At 43.7% G+C, this 15645-nt stretch overlaps 1 protein-coding gene across 1 annotated transcript in view; it reads left to right on the forward strand.

Moving 5' to 3' along the window:
* Positions 1-968: 968 nt before the first annotated feature.
* LOC121271521 (circularly permutated Ras protein 1-like) overlaps positions 969-15645 on the forward strand; it is a 113176-nt gene continuing 98499 nt past the window's right edge. Inside the window, exons 1-4 of the mRNA XM_041177502.1 lie at positions 969-1078; positions 9026-9184; positions 9264-9644; positions 11648-11818. Coding sequence (XP_041033436.1) covers positions 9070-9184; positions 9264-9644; positions 11648-11818 — 667 coding nt within the window. The 5' untranslated portion in view covers positions 969-1078; positions 9026-9069. The remainder of the gene's footprint in view (positions 1079-9025; positions 9185-9263; positions 9645-11647; positions 11819-15645) is intronic.

The following is a 15645-nucleotide window of genomic DNA, read 5'->3' on the forward strand; positions in this document are numbered from 1 at the left end:
CCCCTCCTATGGCCAGAGCAGGGGGTGGGGCGGGGTGGGGGGGGGGTGGGGGGGGGGTGCTGGTGGTGATAGAGGACATCACAGCGGCCTCCATGGCGTCCAAAAGGCGCTTGAGGGCTGCAGTCTTTTTGCCTTTCGAGGCCATGTCTTCTTTGCTGCTGTCCTGGGCTGGAAGCACTGAGTGTGGCTGTAATTTAAATGTGGTGCCTGGTGTGAGGAAGCAGTGAGGTGATGGTCGGATAGGCGAGTTGGAGCCCGTCCACCATGGAAATGGCGTGTTTCCTGGGAATGCATAATTAAATCGGCGGGTTTGGGACCTGGATAAGGCGTGAAAAGCTGTCAGTCATTTTACCTGTCATTTAGTGTAAATCTGGAACCATTCTGCCCCGAGACTAAGATGAGGCAGAAAAAGGGGGAGCGTGTGACAGATGCTGGGCGGATAATACGAATGAGGAACCTGGCTGAATATAGAAAACTCAGAGGGAGAAGTGAAAAAGGAAGAGAGACCAAGAGACACGTGAGAAGAGATGAGTAGCGAAAGGGGATCCGACACTGTTGTAATTATTTGTAACTCTTTTAGAGTTAAAACAATTAAACCAAATTAACAAACTTAGGATAAATCAAGCACAACCCCTAATTCAGGTCAGCTGTAAAACTAAGGACAAAGTTTAAAGGAAACTTACAAACTTTAAACCAAAATGTGATCAAGTGCAATTATTTGTATTTGATCAGATCCCCGAACTGGTGGGAGTCCTGCCCAACTGATGACTCGAGACCAGACAATGCTGTCTGCCTCAAATAAGAAGTAATTGAAGTGCATAACAGCTTCGAAAAAACCTGTGTGTTTGGAAGCGTCAGACATTGTGTGTTTATTTCAGTGGTAGTGTGTGCAGCCCCTGTTTACCTGGCCGCCAGGCGGTGCTCACCTGGGGAGATGCAAAGTTTCAGATTCTGCATCATCCCGGAAACGAAACTCAGGAAAGAGCCAGAACGGCTGCGGCTCTGCTCCCCTCTGAGAAATTCTCCAGAAACGCCCGATTTTATTTTTCCAGTCTCGGTTTTAACCGCTTCACGGACAGTAAGTACAACCTTCCCTCACTTTCAGTAAAGTCCACCCCAAACTGTTTGGGCTACAATCGTTTTAATTCCGATTATTATTTGGCAGGAAATGTAATATGCTCGAATTTTCATCCAGCCAGAATAGGACATTCATAATATTTAGTGTTCACAGGTCGCCTTTTTAATTATATTTATGGCAAGTACTGTAATTTACAGCAGGTTCATGTTACTAGTGTAAAGGTCGAGAACATTTTCAGGCACTGGGGAGGTTTCCATGGCACCAGTACAACACAGGGTGGAGGGTACAGCTGCAGGTCCCGCTCAACTAACACCTACCTTGGCTCCTGATACCCCCATTTAAAATTCACAATCTTTACATTTAAACACCCCACCCCGCCATAGCCTCACAAATCCCCATTTCCCGAACCCCCCATCAGCTCCAAAACCCACAGAACTCTGCTTTCTCAGAAATAAAAACAAGAGATGGTGGAAATACTCAGCAAGTCTGGCAGATCTGTGGAGAAACAGAGTTGACGTTTTGAGTCTGTATGACCCTTCTTCAGAGCTGAAGAGAGGTAGAAATGTGATGGGTTTTATGCTGTTGAAGAGTTTGCTTTCCCCGACTCTTGTTTTTTGTATACAAGTCTTTCCTTCACCATGCTGAAGGCAGTTGAGCCTTCGTTCATTTAGATTGCTCAACCTGGAATTCCCTCCCTAAACCCCTCTAACTCTCTCCTCCTTTAAGACCCTCCTTAAAACATACCTCTTTGAGCCAGCTTTTGGCTACCTCTCCTAAAAGGTCCCTGGTTCTATGTCCATTTCGGTCTGATTATGTTCCCTTGAAATGTCAGGTTATTGTTGATTGATAACGTGACTCTGAAGAAGAGTTCACAAACCCACTGATAGACAATAGTTCCCATTAAGTTGGCTGAATGCCATACTGCAAGTTACATAGGATAGACTAGAGGGCACAGGCCATTTGACCTAACAAATCCATGCCAGTGTTGATGCTCCACTCAAACTTTCTTCCATCGTTCCTCATCTAAACCTAACATTGTGACCCTCTATTCCCTTCTCACTTATACACTTGTCCAGCTTCCCCTTAAATGCCTCCATACTATTTTCTTCAACCTCTCCCTTTGGTAGTGAGTTCCACATTCTCCCCAATCTTTGGGTAAAGAGTTTTCTTCTGAATTCCCTATTGGATTTCTTGATGACTATCTTATATTGCTGAATCACAGAATTGTTACAGTGCAGAAGGAGGCCATTTGGCCCATCATGTCTGCACCAGCTCTCTGAACGAGCAAATCACCTAGTGCCATTCTCCTGCCCACTCCTCACAACCCTGCACATTGTTCCTCTTCGGAAAACACTCTAATTCCATTGTGAATTCTTCAGTTGATTGAACCTGCCTCCACCACACTGAGACAGTGCATTTCAGACCTTAAGCACTCACCGAGTGGATTTTTTTTTCTCATTTCAGTTTTGCTTCCTTTGCCAATTATTTTAAATCTATGCCCTCTCGTTCTCGATCCTTTCACCAATGGGAACAGTTTCTCCAGTAAGGAGTGCCTGAGGAGAGAGGAGACTGCACCTGAGTGAGACGTAGATGGAGTATGGATTTAGGAATTTGGTCCATATGGCAAGTTTTTCTAAAGTTAAAAAATAGATTGACAGTCAGACTCTGACATAGAACCAGCAAACTTCGAGTCACAAAAAGTTAGTATACAGGTACAGCAAGTAATTAAGAAGGCTAATGGGATGCTATCCTTTATTACGAGACGGATTGAACATAAAAGTAAAGATGTTATGCTTCAGTTATACAGGGTATTGGTGAGACCACCTCGAATACTGTGTGCAGTTTGGTCTCCTTATTTAAGGAAGGATGTAAATGCATTGGAGGTGGTTCAGAGGAGGTTTACTAGACTGATACCTGGAATGAGTGGGTTGTCTTATAAGGAACGGTTTGTTTCCACTGGAGTTTAGAAGAGTGGGGGATGATTTGATTGAAGTACACAAGATCCTGAATGGCCTTGACAAGGTAGATGTCAAAAGGATGTTTCCTCAAAAGGGCGAGTAGAGTGCTAGGGGACAGAATTTTAAAATTAGGGTTTGCCCTTTTAGGACAGAGGTGAGGAGAAGTTTTTTCTCTCAGAGGGTTGTGCGACTTTGGAACTCTCTGCCTCAGAAGGTGGTGGAGGTAAGATCATTGAATATTTTTAAGGCAGAGATAAAGAGATTCTTGTTAGGCAAGGGAATCAAAGGTTATTGGGGTTAGATGGGAATGTGGAAATCGAAACACAAGATCAGGCATGATCTTATTGAATGGTGGAGCAGGCTCAAGGGGCTGAATGGCCTGCTTCTGTTCTTATGTTATGTTCTTATGTGAGTTAAATAGCCTGTTAAACAGGGGGTTGTCTGGTCGTGGCAGTTATCTAGAAATCAGCTGAAAAGAGTTGGTTCAGTGGGAAAGGGCAGTAGTAGTTGGTAGTAGCAGTTATCTGTGTATGAGACATAGGCGGAGTGTAGAGTTGGGAATTTGGTGCACTGGGGAAAGAGGTGCTACATCTACTATCTTGTTTATCAGTCTTCAGTAGTTGGTGAGTTTTTCAATCCTTGAATCCAAGCTAGGGAGGGGTAAGGTTCCATTATATTAGAAAAATAGGAAAATGTAAAAATTTTACAAAACCCTTAAGCAATTAACTTACCGGAACAAGAGAAGGAGCTGATTGGTGAGTAAGCCTACTTTCTGGTAGCCAGTTTGTAGTAATATTTGAAAAGTAAGGTGTGGCAGGGCAGTGTGGCCACGTGGAATGCCCATCCTGTGGCATGTGGGAAGCCGTGGATACCTCATGTGGCCTAGACCAGCGGATGTACAGGAGGTGTCACCAGCTGCAGAAACTTGAGCTCCGGGTTTTGGAACTTGAGGTGGCTGGAATCACTGCGGCACATGTGCGACATTGAGGACTACATGGATAGAATGTTTAGGGAGATGGTAACACCACCGATTAGGAGGGTGCATGCAGAGAGGGGATGGATGACCACCTGGGAGGACTAGGCAGCTAGTGCAGGAGTCCTCTGAGTCTATCTCACTCATGAACTAGTTTTCTATTTGGAAGCCAGCGAGGGTGATGGTTCTTCAGGGGAGTGCAGCAAGAACCAAGTTCAGGGCACCACGGGTGGCACAGCCACATAGGCAGTAAAGAAGAAGAGTGCAAGAGGAATAGCGATAGGGGATTCAATAGTTAGGGGAACAGGCAGGCATTTCTGTGGCCGTTGACTTGACTCCAGGATAGTATGTTGCCTTCCTGGTGCCAGGGTCAAGGATGTCACTGAGCACTTGCAGGACGTTCTTAAGGGAGAGGATGAACAACCAGAGCTCATGGTTCAAATTGGTACCAACAACATAGGTGGAAAGAGGGATGAGGTCCTGAAAGCAGACTTTATGCAGGTTGGGAAGACATTATAAAGCAGGACCTCAGAGGTAGTAATCTCCGGATTGCTCCCAGTGCCTCGTGCTAGTGAGCATAGAAATAGGAGGTTAGAGCTGATAAATGCATGGCTCGAGAGATGGTTTAGGATGCAGAGCTGGACAGTTTGCAGCTGAATGGGGCCGGGACCAATATCCTTGCTGGGAGGTTTGCTGGTGCTGTTGAGGAAGGTTTAAAATAGTTTGGCAGGGGGATGGGAATCTGAGGGTAGACACAGATGGTAATGGAAGGCAGAAAATCCGTGAGTGAGTCTAGAAGACAGAAAAAAGGTAGAAAATAATAAAGAGAATTTGGCAGCGCTCAAGGGTATATACCTCAATGCAAGGAGCAGATGAGCTGAGGGCACAGATAGAAATATGGCAGGATGATATCATAGCTATTACAGAAACATGGCTTAATGAGAGACAGGAATGTCAGCCCAACATTCTTGGTCACAGGGCTTTCAGACAAGATAGGCAGTGGGGGGGTGGTAATTTTGGTTAGAGAAGCAATTACATCTGTGAGGAGGGCTGATATATTAGAAGGATCATTAATTGAGACTGTATAGATTGCGCCTAGGAACAAAAAAGCGACAGTCATACTGCTAGGAGTGTACGATAGACCCCAAACTCGGCCCCTCGAGCCTGCTCTGCCATTCAAGAAGATCATGGCTGATCTGATTGTAACTCAACTCCACCTTCCGGCCTACCCCTGATAACCTTTCACCCCCTTGCTTATCAAGAATATATTTAGCTCTGCCTTAATCATATTTAAAGACTCTGCTTCCACCACCTTTTCAGGAAGAGAGTTCCAAAGACACTCTATCCTCTGAGAGAGAATATTTCTCCTCACCTCTTTCTTTAATGAGTGACCCATTATTTTTAAACAGTGACCCCTGGTTCTAGATTCTCCCGTAAGAGGAAACATCCTCTCCACATCCACCCTGTCAAGATCCCTCAGGATCTTAAAGGTTTCAATTAAGTCACCTCTTACTCTTCTAAACTCCAGCAGATACAAGCCTAGCCTATCCAGCCTTTCCTCATAAGACAACCCATCCATTCCAGGTATTAGTCTAGTAAACCTTCTCTGAACTGCTTCCAAAGCAGTTACGCCCATCCTTAAATAAGGAGATCAGCACTGTACAGAGTACTCCAGATGTGGTCTCACTAGTGCTCTGTATAACTGAAGCAGAACCTCCCCACTTTTGTATCCAATTCCGCTCGCAATAAATGATAATATTCTATTAGCTTTCCTAATTACTTGCTGTATCTGCATACTAAACTTTTGTGATTCATGCACTAGGACACCCAGATCCCTCTGCATCTCAGAGCTCTGCAATCTCTCACCATTTATATAAGCTTTTTTTATTTTTCCTGCCAAAATGGACAATTTCACATTTTCCCACATTATACTGCATTTTGTAGTGATCATAATTCAGTTAGTTTTAACATAATTATGGAAAAGGACAAAGATAAAACAGGAGCTAAAGTTCTAAATAGGGGCAAGGCCAATTTTACTAAACTGAGGAGTGATTTAGCAAACATGGACTGGAAGCAGCTACTTGAAGGTAAATCAATGCCAGAGCAGTGGGAGGCATTCAAAGGGGAGATTCAAGGGTTCAGGGTCTCAGAAAGAAAAAGGCTAGAATGGACAAATCTAGATCCCCTTGCATGTCAAGGAGCTCACAGGGTAAGACTAGGTAGAAAAGGGAAGCTATGTCAGACACTGAGAATTCAATACTGCAGAAAACTGAGGGGAGTATTAAAAGTGGAGGGGTGAAATCAAAAAGGAAATTCAGAAAGTAAAGAGAGGACATGAAAGAATATTGGCAAACAAAATCCAGGAGAACCCAAAGATGTTTTATAAATACATTAAGAGTGAGAGGATAACTAAGGAAAGAGCAGGGCCCATAAAAGACCAAAAAGGTAACCTGTGTGTGGAGGCCGAGGATGTGGGTATGGTTCTTAATGAATACTTTTTGTGTCTGTCTTTACAAAAGAGGGGGACAATACAGACATTGTAGTTAAAGAGGAGGAGTGTGAAGTATTGGGTGTGATAAACATAGGGAAGGAGGAAGTATGAAGGAGGTTAGCACCCTTGAAAGTGGATAAATCACCAGGGCCAGATGAAATGTACCCCAAGCAGTTAAAAGAAGCCAGGGAGGAAATTCCAGAAGGTCTCACCATCATTTTCCAATCCTCACTGGATAAGGTGAGGTGGCAGAGGATTGGAGGTCTGCTAATGTTGCACCTTTGTTTACAAAGGGAGCGAGGGATAGACTGAATAATTACAGGCCAGTCGGTTTGACCTCGGTAGTGGGCAAATTATTGGAATCAATTCTGAGCGACAGGATAAACTGTCATTTAGAAAGGCCCAGGTAATCCCGGACAGTCAGCATGGATTTGTTAAGGAAAGGTCATGTCTGACGAGTCTGAATTTTTTTGAGGCAGTAACCAGGAGGATTGTTGAGGGTAGTGTAGTTCCAGAATCACAGAATCACACCATGCAGAAGAGGCCCTTTAGCCCATCGAGTCTGCACCGACACGTGAAAAGCACGTGACCTACCTACCTAATCCCATTTACCAGCACTTGGCCCATAGCCTTGAATGTTATGATGTGGTCCACATGGATTTTAGCAAGGTTTTTGACAAGGTCCCACATGGCAGACTTTTAAAAAAAATAAAAGCCCATGGGATCCAGGGAAATGTAACAAGTTGGATGCAAAATTGGCTCAGTGGCTGGGTACAAAGGGTAATTGTTGATGTGTGTTTTTGTGATTGGAAGGCTGTTGCCAGTGGGGTTCCACAGAGCTCAGTACTAGGTCCCCTGCTTTTTGTGGTATATATTAATGATTTGGACATAAATGTAGGGGGAATGACCAAGAAATTTTCAGAAATTTGACACAAAAATTGGCTGAAACAAAAATAAAAATACCTGGAAAAACCCAGCAGGTCTGGCAGCATCTGCGGAGGGGAACACAATTAACGTTTCGAGTCCATATGACTCTTCAACAGAACTAAGTAAAATTAGAAGAGAGGTGAAATAAGAATAAGCAAAAATTGGCTGTGTGGTTGGTAGCGAGGAGGTTAGCTGTAGACTGCAGGAAGACATCAATGGACTGGTCAGCTGGGCAGAAAAGTGGCAAATGGAATTCAACACAGAGAAGTGTGAGGTGATGTATTTGGGGAGGTCAAACAAGGCAAAGGATCACACAATAAATGGGAGGAGACTGAGAGGTGTAGAGGAAGTGAGAGACCTTTGAGTGAATGTTCACAGATCCCTGAAGATAGAACAAATTGATAATGTGGTTGATAAGGCAAATTTCAATCCTTTCATTTATTATGTATTATATATATTATATATAGTGTATAATAGGTGTAGCAAGTTAGTTAATCATAATTTGCCCTTAACAAATCCATGTGTTTATTTGCCCCCCTAATGCCAGTCTGTGAAATCATGACTTCAGTGCTCCAGTACCTTGTTGTGGAACCAGAGTAACATCTGAAACCATATTATTAAATCCATTTCCTTCATAATCCAACCCCTGGGTGATTACTTTTTGTTTGATAGCATCTTAGAAACTTGGGTGTCATAGTAGCATCCGACACATATAACCGGTTTAGCAAGACATGCATCCTGAAATCCAACCCTGAAGGACTCAGACCAACCCTTTAAGTTCCAATGTCTTCAAGAAAACATGTTTTTAAACCGTTTTAAAAATATATTTTATACACAGCTCATTGCAGCATTTAAATGCCCAACCAGCACTTGTGTTAACCACAGACCTTATTCAATACGGAGCTCCCCTTTTCGTAAGTAAAGGCTTAGGTTTGCAGATGTGCCTGCCCATTGTGCACAGGATAACAATGTGCTCAGTGTTGAAATATGATCATTTCACCATTCTGTTTGGAATCAAGATTGATTTATTGATTATTGTCTTGTATTCCACTTCTCATTCGTAATGTGCAGACTGGCTTGTAAATGACTTCTATTCTAAATGGCTTGTCCCAGCAGAAGGATTTTTTTATACCAGTCTTGTAGTGCCAGAGGTAACAAGAGAATACAAGGTAAATCAGGATTTTAAAAATCTGTAGACTTAAACCAACCAGGTGAATTGGGGAGATCCACTCTTTTGAGGTACTGAGATAGAATGAGTTGAAGTCTGGTGCAGGCTCACTGTACTTCCAGTCACAGATTCTGTCTCTCCCATGCACTCCACATCTAAAGCTGTACCTTTTAACCATCTCTGCAGCTGCTTGGAGTTTGGCTCTCAGCCACACCCTCCACTCGAGCTCACAGTTGTGAGAGGCCTTTTTATTTCAATGCGTCCAGTTTGGTGGGAACATTGGCCATGGAAATGCAAAGCTTCCCTGAAGTAGGTTTAAAGCACTGGACTATTGGAACAATTTAAGTAAAGGGGTGACTTAATACAAATGAGAATAGTTGGTGTTGACATTAAATGGTCACTGTTTCTAAATCATTATTTAACTTTACAGATTTGATTGTTTTACCTTATTGTGACGTTAGCTGGGTCAGGAAGATGGAGTTTGCCAGTAGTCATATTTACATTATTTACCCAGACAATGCAAAGCGGACAGAGCAACTTGGTTGCAACAGAAATCACCCAGTGGGGACTATGAGGAACACCACTACAGGTAAGTACCTGTAGATAATTATTTTTTTAGATCTATGACATGACTCACCATGACCATAACTGTTCCTGACTGTTGACAGGTGAAAGCCCAGTGGCCCATCTCTACGACCCAGTGACAGCCTGCAGCCCAGCATCTGAGGATAAGAAACCCGTCAATGCCCCTTTCTATGACCCTGTGGAAGGTGGAGACTCCGTGTATGACAATTGGACCCCAGCAATTGTGGCTCCAAAATCTGTCTCAGTTTATGACAATAGGCTTGGATTTAGCACGGATCCTGGACTCCATGACCAGGTGCTCTGCAGTTCTCCTGCTCCCAGCAATGCCACAGCAGCAGAAGTGGCAGAAGGTTCAGGCAGTTACTATGAAAAAAGGAGGACTTCAGACCCCCAAACAATGAAGCACCCGGCCAACCCACCACTTCTGCCACACCCCTGGCATCGGCTTGGCAACATTACCCATGGTGAGCTTCTTCAAACTAACATTTTTACAAATAATTATTTCTGTTCTTGATATTTCCTCCTAATCAGTGATCATCGTCCTGTCTTGACCATCTCACTGGAGATCTCACGTGGGGTCTCTCTTAGTATGAGGAGGTCTTGGGGATTAGAGCTCGATTGCTGTCTGGTCATTTCTCAGGGCTTCTGTGTCTGTTTAACACTTGCTATTGAATGGTGATTTCCCTCTCCCAGCGAGGGCATTCCCCATGTCCACTCACTCCATTCGTTGTTCAATGATTTTTGGGATCAGTTATTTACATTTAACAATTTAACCTTTGGAGCACAGAACTGCTGAATTATTGCTGAAAAAAGAGACATGGTGAAGCTTCCATGTGTGACTCTGCCTCATGCCCTGGCTCTGCCAGATGGCACTATATCTGCCTGTGTCCCTATCTGTGTGCAAGACGTGACTTTCAACCTTGAGACCTGATAGGCGAGAGGCCTGTATCTTGCTCCCAGTTCAAGGAGACAGTGGTAAAGTCCCCATGTAGAGCATGGTGGAAGCACTAGCGGGTGAGGCTGAGTAATGCAAAAGGTCAGCAAAGCCTCGGGAGCTTTCATTTAAAAATTTTTTCATGGATGTCGCTGGAAAGGCCAACATTTACTGCCCATCCCTAACTACCCTTGAGAAGGTGGTGGTAAGCTGCCCTCTTGAGCCGCTGCAGTCCATGTGGTGTAGGTACACCCACAGTGCTGTTAGGGAGGGAGTTCCAGGATTTCGACCCAGTGACAGTGAAGGAACGGCCGATATATTTCCAAGTCAGGATGGTGTCTGGCTTGGAGGGGAGCCTACAGATGGTGGTGTTCCCATGCATTTGCAGCTCTTGTCTTTCTAGGTGGTAGAGGTCATGGGTTTGGAAGTGTCTATCGAAGAAGCCTTGGTGAATTGCTGCAGTGCATCTTCTGGATGGTACACACACTGCTGCTACTGTGTGTCGGTGGTGGAGGGAATGAATGTTATGGATGTGATGCCAATCAAGAGGGCTGCTTTGTCCTGGACGGTGTCAAGCTTCTGGAGTGTTGTGGGAGCTGCACTCATCCAGGCAAGTAGGGAGTATTCCATCACACTCCTGACTTGTGCCTTGTAGATGGTGGACAGGCTTTAGGGAGTCAGGAGGTGAGTTACTCACCACAGAATTCCCAACCTCTGACCTGCTTTTGTAGCCACAGTATTTATGTGGCTAGCCCAGTTCAGTTTCTGGCCAATGGTAACCCCCAGGATGTTGATGGCAGGGTTTAGGAGGGAAGCAGGTTTGAGGCAGGCAGGAGTTTTCAAGTAAGGATCTCCACCCCCCACTACCCCACCCCAATGCAAGTTTAAATCCTGGGCCTCGTTCACACCCCTGCAGCAACTGCCCGAAATGGGAGAAAAGGCAGGTGTCTTGATAAGGCCTGTGAAAATATGAGGCCCAAGATCCAGAGGCCACCCATTAGCACTCACGTACACTGTAAGACTCTCAGTGGGAACCTGGAGCAACCCAGGCCCAGATGATCAGGCTACTCAACACACAAAGCTGAATTTCACATTTATCTGTGTTTCCCCAACATATTCCACAGAGCCTTGGTCCCGAGTTTTGGGTCCGGTTTTTGGAGCTACTTCAAGCAACAGTGTGTGGCGATTGAGTGTGAATGGAGCAGTAGTTTTTGGGATATGGTTATAATACATGGCACTTTACTGCCTAGAGCAGAGACAGTGAAAGTGCAGCCTAGCTGTTTTAGGATTGAAAGTGCAGCGCATATTTTTCATAGTGACCAGTTATAACTAAGTAAAAGGTAAGTTTGTACAGAGCCTGAAGAGACAGAAGCTGTGATGGGATTATAGGATGAACTAGGTGGGCTGAATGGCCTCATTCTCTGATATTAATTACAGCAGAGACCATTTGGATGGAATGGCCTTTGTTTATTCTGTAAATTTGGTGTAAATAATATTTATTTTTGTGCCTATTGTGTTATTGATCTGTTGCAGGCCCACCCCCTCCACTCCCACCCAGACCAAGGAATTTGAAACGTGTGCCTGATTACGTGGAGCTGATTGATTCAAATCCCACTGAAGGGCCCAGGAGTCGGCCATTGTCAACACCCCAACTGCAGCTCCAAGCTCCTCCAGACTCTCAGCCCCCTCCCTTGCCTGATAGAAGTAAGTGAATTTAGTGAATGAGGACCTTGATATGGGTCAATGCGGCTGAGGGTAATAGATAAGTTTTTTTAAGCACCAGGAAGGCATGAAACTCAATCAAGCGACTAAATATACTAGCATTATTGAAAAGTACAGACAGCTTCACAAACTAGCAATCTAGATGATATGTTTCCATTCTAAACAGAAAGAAGAATGTTTATTCTTTTGTCAGTTGGATGTGTGACATGTACAGATGTTCACCATCACTTCAGTCTCTGGGTGAAGTTACTGAGAACCACAAGAGTTAAGTTTTTTCTACTTAATATGGCCTCTCTTGTACAAGGCATTCAAACACTTGGAAATCATCAGCTTGAAATTGTCAGTGGGGATCAGGCAGATGACATAATCCTCATAAAATGGTCTCCTCAAATCCTACTTTCACCCAGAAATCAAGCATGATAGGGATCAATTTGTCTTCCTGTCAAAGCTCTTGGAGAAATGTTAGTTGGTCTGGATTAGCCAGCTTGGATTTCTATAAGACAGGTCATAGCCTAGCTTTAATTCTTTGAAGTAATGCAGTGAATGTGTCTGTTATGATGCGGCACATGATGTGCGCCAGGTGTATCAAATCCGCAGCCACAATGGTTTTGCAATTTGTATTTTATTTTGAGATGGGTGCCCTGAATTCGGCAGTAATAAGTCCACCAAGGCTTCAGAGATTTTTAGAAAACTAAATTAAACCTTTGTTAACAAAAGAAAAGATTTCAAGCACACACATAGGTCTACAAACTACCACTATAATAACTCCTAAGACCCCTAATTAATCTGGCTTCCAGTTACACCTCTGTTAAGGCAATAGTAAAAAAAGTAGATTCCAACAGATCTAGGCAAGTCAACACAATATCCTGGCCAATAGAATTCAAAGTGGCTTTTCCCAGCTTTGGTTTCTGTAGACATCAGGCTTAATGCACAAATATTGGAGGCTTTTCACACTTCTGGTAGATCTTACAATGCCTCCTTTGATGCACAAGCTCTTCTCCTTAATACACGTTTCCCCCTTTTAATGTAAATCCCATTGTTCCCATAGGTCTTTTACCTTTCTCATAATATAAATCTTTTCATGGCGCTAATATTATCAGTAACCTTTGGGAAAAGTAAACACACTGCTTGGCCTAGCTTCTCTGGCTAGATATAAACATCCTACTATCTCTTTGAAATTCAAACCACCTTGATTTATCTAAAAATGCAAATTCTCCTCACCTCACATTTTAAGACTTCAGCCATGTTTATGTATTTAGGCTTTAAACCTAACTTCTTTTGATGAGTCAAAGCCTCCAGTTGTCTCCAATTCAATTAAATCCCAATTATAAAAACAACACATACACACAGAGAAACTATCCAAGCCCCTTTTACAAATAATCATAATGTTATGAAAATTGTTATAGTGCCTCATATGAATTTTTACTACTGTACCACATCAAAGACTAAATACACTGATAGGACTAAGAGGAATGTTGACTCATGGATAGGGAATTGGCTGAAGGACAAAACAAATTAATTAAGTGATGAAATTGCCACTGTTTCCTGTGGGTTTATCAGTGGCAATCCATTTGTTTTGTTGTTATGCACAGCAGCAGGTTTAAGACATAGGATCATAAAATGGTGCAGCACAGGAGTGGCTATTTGACCCATTGTGCCAGTGTCAGTTCTTGAAAATAATTATCTAATTAGTCACATCCCTCTGTTCTTTCCTCATAGGCCTGCAAAATTTTCCCCAGATATTTCTCCCATTCTCATTTGAATGTTTTTATTGAATGTGCTTCCGCTGCATTTTCAGACTGTAAATTTCAGATCACAATATGCTGTATTAAAGAAAGTGTCTGCTTATGCCTCCTCTAGTCCTTTTGCAAATCACCTTCAACCTGTACCCTCTGGCAACTGACTCTTAAGCCGCTAGAAACAGTTGCTTTCTATTTACTCTTTTAAAACAGTTCATGATTTTGAATATTTCTATCAAATCCCATGATCTGCTTTAAGGAGAACCCCAGTTTCTTCAGCCTTTCCATAATCTTTCATCCTTGATACTATTCCAGTAAATTCTTTTGCACCTTCACCGAGGCCTTGGCATCCCACCTAAAATGTGTTGCGCAGAATCGAATAGAATACTTCAGCCGAGGCCTAAGCAGTGTTTTATACAGATTTAGCATCACTTTCCTGTTCTTATACTCTATGGGCACAATTTTACATCCTGCAGGTGGGCGTGCACCCCACTGGATCGGGCATTAAATCACGCGAGAAGACATCAGGCAAGCGATCTGATCTCATCGCGCACTCGCGCGATATTTTGATTGGCAGGCGACATCATCGCCTGCCCTCCTCCCCTGCCGGGCAGCGCTGAGCTTTTCCGTGCGCGTTTCACGCTGACTGGCCATTAATGACCAGCCAGCATGAAATTGCGGTCAGGACCGATCAAGGTCGGCGGTCAGTTTCCCGGTCGGTCGATCCTGAGCCCGCCAATCTCACCAGCCTGCCGAGCTGAAAATTCAGGCCTACGCCTCTATTAATATGGCTAAGGATCTAGTTCCTTTTTTTAAACAGCCTTCTCAAGCTGTCCTGCCACCTTTTAAAAATTTGTTTACACACACACACACACACACACACACACACACACACACACACACACACACACACACACACACAAGATCAGTCATGATCTAATTGAATGTCAGAACAGGCTCAAGGGCCCGAATGGCCTACTCCTGTTCCTATTTCTTATGTTCTTACGCACCCCCATGTGCCTCTGTTGCTGCAGGCCCTTTAATATTGTTATGTTTATTTTATCTTGCCTCTTTTCATTCTCCCTACCAAAATGATATAATGACTCCATGAATCACAACATTTTGTCTGCATTAAATTTCATGCCATGTAACTTTCCAGTTTACCAGTCTGCCTATGTCCTCTTCACAGAATCACAGAATTGTTACAGTGCAGAAGAAGGCCACTCAGCCCATCATGTCTGTATTGTCTCTTGAAGCCCGTTACTATCCTCCTCACTATTTACTACATTGTAGATTTTAGTGTCATATGCAAACTTGGCAATTATGCTTTTTACATTCAAGTCTAGGTCTTCAACATTTGTCAAAAAGAGCAGTGGTCCTAATACTGACCCCTGGGGAAGACCACTGTATATCTTCCTCCAGTTTGAAAAACAACAATTCACCAGTGCCCTCAACTTTCTGTCCCTTGGCCAATGTTGTATCCAGCCAGCCACTGCCCCATTAATCCCAGGAGCTTCAAACCTGCTGACGTTATCAAATGCATTTTGAAGGTCTATATACTCAATATCAACTGCACTACTTTATTAGCCTTCTCCCTTTATCAAAGAACTCAGTCAACTTACTCAAACAGTATTTGCCTTTAACAACTCTGTGCTGGCTTTCATTTATTAACCCATATGTTTCCAAGTGCCACTAGTTACTTTTGTCTGAGATTTCCCACCAACTGCAGTCGCCAGGTTTATCCTCTCCCTTGTTTTGAACAAGAGTGCAATGTAGAAGAGCCTAGATTAATGGTATCTCTTCCCTATGTAAAAAACACTCAAGGGGACTGAATTTTCGCCCTCGAGGCAGGTGAGAGAATTGGGAAAATCCCTGGCTTGACCGCCTGCCTCGGGATAAAGTGCCTGCAAGTACGGGATTTTCATTGTGGTGGGGGAGGGGTGGGTGCTGGCTCCAGTCAAGCCAGCCAACGCAGCAAAAAGTTAGGAGGCAGCCACTGAGACGGCTGGGTGCAGCCAGACTGTTTATAAGGTGTGTCTTGGTGCTGTGGGACTTTGTCCCAGTTATAAT

Source organism: Carcharodon carcharias, chromosome 31 (assembly GCF_017639515.1).
Source record: "Carcharodon carcharias isolate sCarCar2 chromosome 31, sCarCar2.pri, whole genome shotgun sequence".
Classification (NCBI taxonomy): Eukaryota; Metazoa; Chordata; class Chondrichthyes; order Lamniformes; family Lamnidae; genus Carcharodon; species Carcharodon carcharias.